The 9347-nt window shown below is 54.7% G+C and overlaps 2 protein-coding genes across 2 annotated transcripts in view; both read right to left on the minus strand.

Moving 5' to 3' along the window:
• VPS33B (vacuolar protein sorting 33 homolog B (yeast)) overlaps window positions 1-5448 on the minus strand; it is an 11539-nt gene extending 6091 nt beyond the window's left edge. Inside the window, exons 1-8 of the mRNA XM_015428757.1 lie at window positions 5337-5448; window positions 4560-4737; window positions 4385-4434; window positions 3103-3170; window positions 1723-1768; window positions 1392-1486; window positions 1042-1146; window positions 599-727 (exon numbers count right to left, since the gene is read on the minus strand). Of these exons, the coding sequence (XP_015284243.1) occupies window positions 599-727; window positions 1042-1146; window positions 1392-1486; window positions 1723-1768; window positions 3103-3170; window positions 4385-4434; window positions 4560-4737; window positions 5337-5448 (783 nt within the window). The remainder of the gene's footprint in view (window positions 1-598; window positions 728-1041; window positions 1147-1391; window positions 1487-1722; window positions 1769-3102; window positions 3171-4384; window positions 4435-4559; window positions 4738-5336) is intronic.
• A 782-nt stretch (window positions 5449-6230) lies between these two features.
• The window catches only part of HDDC3 (HD domain containing 3), a 6803-nt gene continuing 3686 nt past the window's right edge, over window positions 6231-9347 (minus strand). The window contains exons 2-3 of the mRNA XM_015428766.1: window positions 8991-9231; window positions 6231-6506 (exon numbers count right to left, since the gene is read on the minus strand). Coding sequence (XP_015284252.1) covers window positions 6367-6506; window positions 8991-9231 — 381 coding nt within the window. The 3' untranslated portion in view covers window positions 6231-6366. The remainder of the gene's footprint in view (window positions 6507-8990; window positions 9232-9347) is intronic.

Here is a 9347-nt window from a genome sequence, read left to right on the forward strand (position 1 = left end):
GGGGGGGGAGGAGCAGCCGCCCCTCTCCTGCGAGTTCGGAAGTGTGCCAGGTGTCACACTCAGACCTTTGTTTGCCATCATTTCATTGTATTCTTCCACTTCATTGCATTCCCTACTTCATCCCTAAATCTCCTGCTTGTACACTTTGGTCTGGGGAAGGTTTGTGCGTGTGTGTGTGCACACTACGCTGGCAACTATTTCATGAAGGAGCCCTCCCAGCTGGGGAGAATGCAAACGGCCCTTGAACACCGCTTGTGGGAGCCTCGCTGTCACTGATCAGTAACGGTGGAATTGCAGGTGGTCTGAGGAGGGCCACCAAGGCCCACTAGCTTTGCGCTGGATGAATGGATGGAATGATTGGATAGGGGGAGGGGGGGGGGCTTGTTTGAACTAAGAATGAAATTGAAAGATTATAACTTTGGCTCTTTAGTTCTGACACAGAAGGTCACAGCTTGGATCATCATAATGCCTCAATAAGCACATCACAAAGCAGGGAGTGCTGCTGGGAGCCTCTTTGTTCCAGGAACCTGACACCAGGGGAGAGCTACAGGCTGGGAGGCCAGACTTCAACCAGGGGGCCCCCAGCTCGAGACCCCACCCCAGGCGCCCAATGAGCCCCGGATCCCCTACCTCTGTCCATGAGGAACACTTGGCCCATCTCCGGCTTCCGGCCCAGGCTGTCGCCTTCGCTCTCCTCCGCGACCTCACGCCAGACTTCGTGGACCATCTGGGGGAAGAGCACATCCGGCCCATCGTCTCAAGCCCAGTGTCCTCTGACCGAGCCCCACCGCACCAAGCGCCAGGAGGCAGGCAGCGATCCTCCCTCCGCTCCCTCCGGTGCCGAACTGCCTCCCCTGCCCCAGCTCCGAAGGGACCACGCGGAGAAAGGCCGGCAGACGGCCCAAATCGCCCTCCAAAGTCGCTTTCTGCATCTCTCCTGGCTGCCAGTAACCTAGCATGTGCCCCCCCACCCCCCCACCCCCCACCGAGACTTCTTTTCAGGATCTGGGCCCCCACCCTCCCCCTTTCCCCAGACCACACCTTGGCGCACCGGCCAATTCCGTAGGTCCTGGTAAACGGTCCAAAGAGGGAGCTCATTAGCTGCAAAGCCTGGGCCACGGTACTGATCCAGCACTGATTCCCTTCCTAGAGGTGCACAAGAACCACAGACAGCGGCTTCGGTCTCGGCAGCCAGCCAGCCAGCCACCCCGCGGCCCTCACCTGGAAGGTTCACCACTTAAGAGCCCTCGTATCAAAAGCGGTGGCCCAGCGGTGGGGTGGGACAGCCAGAAGCGACGGCCTGCCCTCAGGGGCCTCTCTGAGAAGCCTCTGAGCCCCCAGGGGAGAGGGGTGGGCGGGGCAGGGCGGGGCGGGCAGTGCAAAAGACTGACCAGGAAGTAGTCGCGGAAGAACTCGGGCAGCTCCATGCTGATGATGTCATCGTCCAAAGGCAGCAGGTAAAAGGACCACTCGTCCCAGGTCACGTCTGGAGGAGGAGAAGGGCAGGGAGGGGCTCCAGTCTGCGGCCTGACATCACCCCGGGAACGGCCCAGAAGCCTCTGGGCCTGGGGAACAGGAGGCTGTGCGGCCAGAGGCACCAGCTCGGGCATGCCGACTCCCCACACCACGGGCAGATCTTCTCCCCCGCTGCTTTGTTCCTCCCAGTGTTCACTTTCTCCGCAGCAGACTCCCGAGAGCCCTCCGCTAGCTCGCCAGACTTACCCCCGTAGATCCCTTCTTCCTCCAGGACCATCTCACATGTGTAGAACTGCAAAGGAGGGAGCCAGCCGTCAGTCTCTCCTGTGTGGCCTTAGCAGGCCCCCTTGCCCAGGCCTCCCGCAGCCCCACACCCTGTCCCTGACACTGGTTACCTAGGCAATACACAGACCGGAACTGGCACAAGCCCCCCCTGGAGCAGGACAGGGGCTCTCTCCCGAACTCCTCTCTCCAGGGGGACAGAAGTCTCGCCAGGCCCTCCCGCCCCCCAGACCTCTCGCAAGGCCAATCTCCTCCTATCCCGCCCAGCCAGGCTGTCCAGATTTCGCTCCCAAACGGTGTATTTGGTCTTTAGGAAATGTACACGCTGCCACTCCAGACACCCATTCGAGAAGCCTCACAAAGTAAAAACAATGCTACACAACAATAAAAACAGCAACATGTGAAAAAGCCATAAAAACGGCCCAACATGAGATTCAGCAGCCTAAAACGATATTCAAAGCAGAGTTCTCAGGATGGAAGCAGATCAGAGAAACAACAAAAGGCAGAACACAGCCCCTGTTGAAAGCCCAGACAAAGAGCACAGCCCAGGACAGCACAAGATGCACCCGGGAAGCACTCCGAGGACAATCCGCCCTCAACCGCCCGGCCTCTGGCCACCGCCCAGCTTGCCTCTGTGGGCAGGAATACAGAGAGGGACGAAGACCTTGGGGAGAGGGGCTCAGCCGGAGGACTTCAGAGGAGGGGAGAAAGCGCTGCTCCAAGTACCCAAACCCACAAGCCCTTCAGGGATTCGGAGATAAGAACCAGGACTGGGAATAGTCAGGCAGCCAGGGCAGCCCTCTCAGCACAAGGGGGGGGGGGGTACAGCCCCTGTCACCGACCCCCGGCAATGGCTTGACGGCTGCAGCAGCCTGAACCCGCTGATTCCTCCAGTCTGTTTTTACAGTCAGCCCCCACCGGAAGCACACATGACACTACAGCAATTGAATCTGGCTTCGGTCTGAGCCGGGGCCACTGTCACCAGATCGCACTTTCTGAGGAATGGCTGCCGCTGGCATATCAGCCGAAGCTGTCAAAAGACACGAAGGGCCACGCCAGCTGCAACTTGCCCTTCGGGGGGGGGCTGTAAGCCCAACGGGGCCACGGCCTCCTGTCATTCAGGTGCCAAGGTAAAACATTTCTCTTCACCCCAGTGTTTAATGCAAAGGCTCCATCTTTCCAGCAACTATAATCTTGGTCTGTTTAGCCTGAGGTTCTGCCTCAGCCAACTCTTACCCAGTTTTAATATGGATAATGTTGCGGTCTTGATTTTCTTGGTTTTACCGCCTTGACCAGGACTCTCTAAAGACGGCGTGGGCCTTTTCTAACCGAACAAAGCCTCACCTTCTGAGGGCTGAAGATAATCTTGTACTTGCGGGTCCTCCCAGAAGCCTTATCAGCGTTGACGATGTCTGGGAAGAGACAACAGATCCAGAGAGCTGCTCAGACAGGCCGGGCTGCCTCCCCCCCAGGTGGGGGCACCTTCCTTCCTGCTTGGCTTCGGCTGTCGCCAGCATACAGGGAGATGGAAGGCAGATCAAAATACCCACCAACCAACATTCCCTCAACTAGTTGTTTTAGATTTCCCAGGCTGTATGGCCATGGTCTTGGCATTGTAGGACCTGACACTTCACCAGCAGCTGTGACTGGCATCCTCAGAGGTAGAACACAGCCTGGGGAACTCCCACAAGATAATGACTCAGCCCTACCCCACCTTCCTGAGTAGATATAAATCACCTGCCTACCATTTTTCTTCTCACCTTGATGCAGAGAGTCCTCCGTCTTTCTGTGTTATACCTCTGAGGATGCCAGTCACAGCTGCTGGCTAAATGCCAGGTCCTACAATGCCAAGACCACGGCCAGACAGCCTGGAAAATCTACAGCAGCTAATGAACTCCGGCCGTGAAAGCCTTCGACAACTTATTCCCTCAACTGCTTGTGAAGAAGAAAGCGGTAAAAAGTTTAAAGTCTGCGAAACAGCCTATACGGTTTCCTGTGAAGACATCCTGCCACTAGCTGGAAGAGAAACCCACTAAATAATGACTGCAGTGCACAGTTGGGATGGGTGACAAAAACAAAGGCAGAACTCCTCAATTATTTCCCAGCACCCGACGTGAATGCTGGTGCCCATCAAAGGTGGGGTTATGGGAGTGGGGGAAGAAAAGATGGCGCTTGAGAAGGAGAGGCTGCAGCTGAGCGGCAGCATTTCCCATTCAAGGGCAGAGGCGCTGGGCGGCAGCTCCCATGCCCACGAGGTGAGGAGTCTTATTTGGCTCCACCGGAGGGCAGTGCTCCACTCCGACCAGTCAAAGGAAGCCTATCCCACGAGTCTGTTTGGGGGATGCCCCTCATCGATCACCCAGACGGGCCCCCTCCTGCCCAGCCGGCATGACTTTTATTTATTCACTTATACGCCCCCCTTCTCTCCCCAGTGGGGACCCAAGGCAGCTGACCTCACTCTCCTCCGTTTTCTCCTCACAGCAACCCTGTGAGGTAGATACGTCTGACAGCGTGTGACCGGTCCAGGGTTCCACGGCACGAGTGGGGACTCAAGGCTGAGCCTCACAGACTCTCATCCGACAATCAGGCTGGGAAAGCAGGTAAAGGCACCTCCAAGCCAACTCACCTGCCACATATTTCACACTCCTGATGCGCGGCCGGACCAAGAAGCACAACCTTGGGAGAAGAACACAGGCGGGTGACACGGGTGGGCGGGCAGGCAGAGGGGGCTCTCCTTCCCCAGGCCCCCTCAGGTCGGGCCCCCCACCCCTCACCCCGCTTGGCAGGCAGGCAGAACTCACTGGTCGCTGGCGCTGTGGGCCGGCTTGTTCTCGATGCGGTAGAGCTTGTCCACTTCGTGCTGCTGCTCAGGGAGAGAAGGGGGAAGGTGGTGGCAGCCGAGTGAGCGGTGCCCGGCCCGACTCCCGCAGGGGGTGCCCCAGACAATAACTAGGGCTCCCAGGTCGTCCCCCCCGGCCACTGGCAGGGAGGGGGGGGAGGCAGGCAGTTAGGGCTGCCACATCCCTGCTGAGGAAACTCCTGGAGGTTTGGGGCTGGAGCCTGAGGAGGACGGAGACCTCAGTGGGGTACAAGGCCACAGAGGCCCCCCCCTTTAAAGCGCCCATTTCCTCCAGGGGAACTGATCTCTGTACTCTGGAGATGAGCTGGAATAGCAGGAGATCCCCAGGCCCCACCTGGAGGCTGGCATCCCTGACGCTCAGTGGGGCACAAGGCCACAGAGTCCACCCTCCAAAGCAGCCGTTTCCTCCAGGGGAAACTGATCTCTGCAGTCTGGAGATGAGCTGGAATTCCGGGGATCCCCAGGCCCCACCTGGAGGCTGGCATCCCTGAACCTCAGTGGGGCACAATGTCACAGAGTCCACCATCCAAAGCAGCCATTTTCTCCAGGGGAGACTGATCTCTGTCGTCTGGAGATGAGCTGGAATTCCGGGGGATCCCCATGTCCCACCTGGGGGCTGGCATCCCTAGGGGTAACCTTCTTGTTCATAAGCAGAGGTGTTAGGCTGGGATGTGGTGTTCATATGATATTCGGAAGATCCTTTTGGAATTATTTGTACCTCCTACCAGGGCCAGTTCCAGGTTCTGAAGGGCCCCGGGCAGACAGCGCTCAGACTCATCACCGCCACCCCCAGGAGCCCCAGCCACACCTCCATTTCTGCCCCCACCCATATTCCCCACATCTGCCTGTGCCTCCTTATCAGAAACATCAACCGTGAGCTACAGCATCCAAGGGAAACACTAAGCCCGGTACTGTGTGAGCATAACGAGAACACGAGAGAAGAGTTAGGAGAACAGTGAAGCACACAGCCCAGCACAGGACAGGCTATGGAACCCTAACCCTGAAGACAAAATAAACAACCATCCCTCAGCAGAATGAATGACAAATGCCAGGGTGTCACCTGTCACACCTATAGAAAGGTGGCTTTTTTCAGAGTTAATTTGTTTAACTCAAAGATAAGTCAAATACACAGAAGAAACCAGGAAGCATAAACATTAATGCATTCAACACTATCACAACGGAGTGTAAACATATACACCTAAAACACTTCAATAACTCTGCCTTATACCCTTTGTTATGGTCCCTAGTATCCTACCATTAAGATGTGAGTATTGTGTAATATCATTAAGATATAAGTGCAAGCTTTTGGAAAGAGGGCTCAGACCCTAAAATAAAGGCCAACTAAAGTAAGAAAAAGCAACTCATAAATGAAGCCATTCGGCATAGCCGACAGGTGCTGGTAGAATGTCATTTTCCTTCCATCTTGTATACGTCTGCTTTTTCCAAGAAAGGGAACCGTTTATCTAAGGGATTAAAGAGCTCACATCCCCCTGTGACCCTCCCCCCTACTCGAGCCCCGCTCGTCCGCACAGCCCCTCTGAGCCCCCATCCAAAAAACCCCCTCACTCTTTACAATAAAGCTTTTTATTGAGATCCACAGGAACAGCTGCATTCATGGGGAAGGACACACACAGTGGGTGTGGGTGGGGGGTCACGGCAAAGTCCTGGAGGGCCAGAGGCAACGGGGTGTTTCCCCTCCAGCCAGGAGGAGTCCAGCAGAGTCAGGGTCTCCGAATAGGGGGGGGCTGTCAGGGTCCCAGCGGGGGGAGGCCTCTGGCTTCGAACAGCTGCTGCAGTTTCTCTTCCAGCACCGTGTTGGTCCCCCTCAAGCCCGTCACCACCTCCGAGGCCCAGCAGAAGTACTCCTGGACCCGCTCCGCAGACCAGCCTGCCCAAAGAAAACGCCCCCCCCCATTAGAAACCGAAGGCACAGGCGGAGGACACCCCTCCTGCAGACCGGCCAGGCGGACAATAAGTGGGCAGCCCCTCCGCCCCAGTCATTCCAGCAGCCGGGCCTGCCCGCTGCCTTCCAGCGCCAGTCTCTCCGCAGGCCGGCCGGCCTCTTACTCTATTGCAGCCAGCGCAAAAATTAGGTCTTGTGGAGCCCCGCAGACGACCAGGCTGATTTACTGCTTGTGTAAGTAAGAACCCACGGCTTCAGGTGGAAGACATTGCAGGTGGAGACCCACTCCTCTGCTTGCACCCACCTGTCTGCACTCTGGGTGTTTCATTTTGGCCTCTGGCTTATAAACTCCACCATGGGTGGGGGGAGGCACTTGTACACCATTTGGTCTCCTAGCCTCCTTCTGCTCCAAGGGCAGCTGCTCCCATAATCCACCACAGGCCTTAATTTCTGTACCTGAGAACAGTGGTGCTTTCCAGAGAAGAGAAGATTGGATTTATACCCCACCCTTCACTCGGAATCTCAGAGCGGCTCACGAACTCCTTCCTCTTCCCCTTCCCACAACAGACACCCTGTGAGGGAGGCGGGGCTGAGAGAGCTCTGAGAGAACCTGCTCTTTTTCAAGGACAGCTCTTGTCAGAACTAGGGCTTGCCCAAGGTCATCCAGCCAGGGGCAAGTGGAGGAGTGGGGAATTCAAACCCGGTTCTCCCAAATCAGAGTCCGCACACTTAACCACGACACCAAACTGGCTCTTGATAAGAGATTCAGATGCACAAAACAAAGGCCTTATTTCAAAAATATATTCTCTGTTAATTAAAAAATCATGCTCTAAACAGCTACCATATCAAAATGCGTGGAAAGGAGACACTACAGAAAATCTCACGGACGAAACGTGGGAACGCATATGGAACTCATCAAGCTTCAAAACAAAAGTAATATCTGTCAGAATACAAAATCTCAAAATAATGTCAAGGTGGTATATCACTCCACTCAGACTTTCCCATATAGCTCCGACCCTATCACCATTGTGTTGGAAGGGGTGTAACCAAACAGGAAGTTATGCGCATTGTTGGTGGCAGTGTGATAAAATTAAGAAATTCTGGCAAGAAATACTAAACGTGATACAAGACATCACCTCAGTCCAAATTCCACTAAAACCGGAAATTTTGTTTTTGAATATCTGGCCTGAAAATTTGAATTCAAGGGTACATAGACGCACAATAGAAGTCCTTCTAGATGCAGCCAAAACAGCAATAGCATTGTACTGGAAGGAGAAAGAGGCACCCTCAGTAGAAATATGGTATAAGAAACTTTGGACTCATTACTTAATGGATGCAGTCTCCAACAAACTAAATTGCATGTCACAAAACCCAATAAAGTCTAATTTCATAGAGAAATGGTACCCAGTGCTAGATTATCTGTCACAAAAACAATTTATCTCATCTGATTGGTCTCAATATCACAAATGGATATAAGATTAATGCAATGTCCAGTTCCGCAAATTCTCATACTTACTTACTTATATCATCTCCACTAGCTCTAATATTTCCTTTTCTTTCTTCTCTTTCTTACCGCTCCAATAGTTCGGGATGCTTCCTAATGTTCCTATCAAGTTTACGCTAAGTCTGGTATCTTTCTACTGAAATCATATTCGGAAGTGTGTTGAGTAATGTATTGTAATTCTTTGAACATGTTATAACGTTGTACATACGCAGGAACTATTTACAGGATGTGAATGTAATTGGAAAATTAATTGTTCACTGTTTGAAGTGTTAGAATTGTTAAAAATTGAAAAAATAAATTTAAAAAAAAAAAGGAAATGCAAAAAACCCGGTCTATGTGTGGACTCACTCTCACTGTTTGAGGCTAGAGTTTTTGCAGAAGTTCCATGTTTTTATTTTCCCCAGTGTCCTTTGCATGGATTATGCCTTTTAAACATACAGTATCCCACCTGGGTCCTAGAGATGTAGAAAAGCTAAGTAATGAATTGTTAGGTTTGATTGACATTCTGGTAGGAGAGGATCTGGCAACCCAAGAGGAGCTTATTTGGTCAGGTGCAGAAGAGTTTGGGCGTGCTCTTGGATCCAGCCTTGTTAGGAAAGCAGACAGGAGTGGCTGCCCAGAGGGCCTTCAGGCTGTGTGTGAGAGATCACCCCATCTGGGGCCAGCGGAGTTAGGCCCACCTGTTCAGGCAGCGGTGACCTCTGGGTGGGATGAGGGCCCACAGCCTTCCCTTCGTCCAGAATGGGGCCAGGCACCTTTAGAGTAGGGCTAACTGTTTGTGGAACACTTTGCTGACCACCTCTTTGTTTCCGGGGTTCCACTTCAAGGTCTGGAACTGACCTTTCAAGCCCTGCAGGTGTGCCTGCTGTACTCCACCATCTACCCTTGCCGGCTGGCTTCTCTTTGGCAGGACTGTGGGCCTTGGGGGGTTAGGATGGCCCTGGCACGGCGGCGGGTGTGTTCACCTTGTGGGGCGCAGCGGGCGAGGTCGCGGAGGTTGTGGAGCTTGTCGGCCAGGGCCACCAGGCGGGCGGGCGGGCTCTTGTGGGCGGCGCGCTCCACCTGCAGGCGCTTGCGCTGGGCCTTGGGCAAGGCCTTGTCGTCGGTCACCTCCTCCACGACGCGCCGCACCTCCGGCCCGAAGCGCGCCTCGATCTCCGCCAGGGAGGTGTCGGTGTCCTCCACCGTGCCGTGAAGCAGCGCGGCCTGGGGGGGGGAGAGCCGGCATCATTCGAGTGAAGGAGGGCAGCCCTCTGCACGCGCTCAGAGGTGCTCTCTCCCTCCCCCCCCCCCCGGGTCCAAGGGAAAGGGGGCGCGGGGGG

This window comes from Gekko japonicus, unplaced genomic scaffold, assembly GCF_001447785.1.
Source record: "Gekko japonicus isolate JY-2015 unplaced genomic scaffold, Gekko_japonicus_V1.1 scaffold773, whole genome shotgun sequence".
In the NCBI taxonomy this organism is placed as follows: domain Eukaryota; kingdom Metazoa; phylum Chordata; class Lepidosauria; order Squamata; family Gekkonidae; genus Gekko; species Gekko japonicus.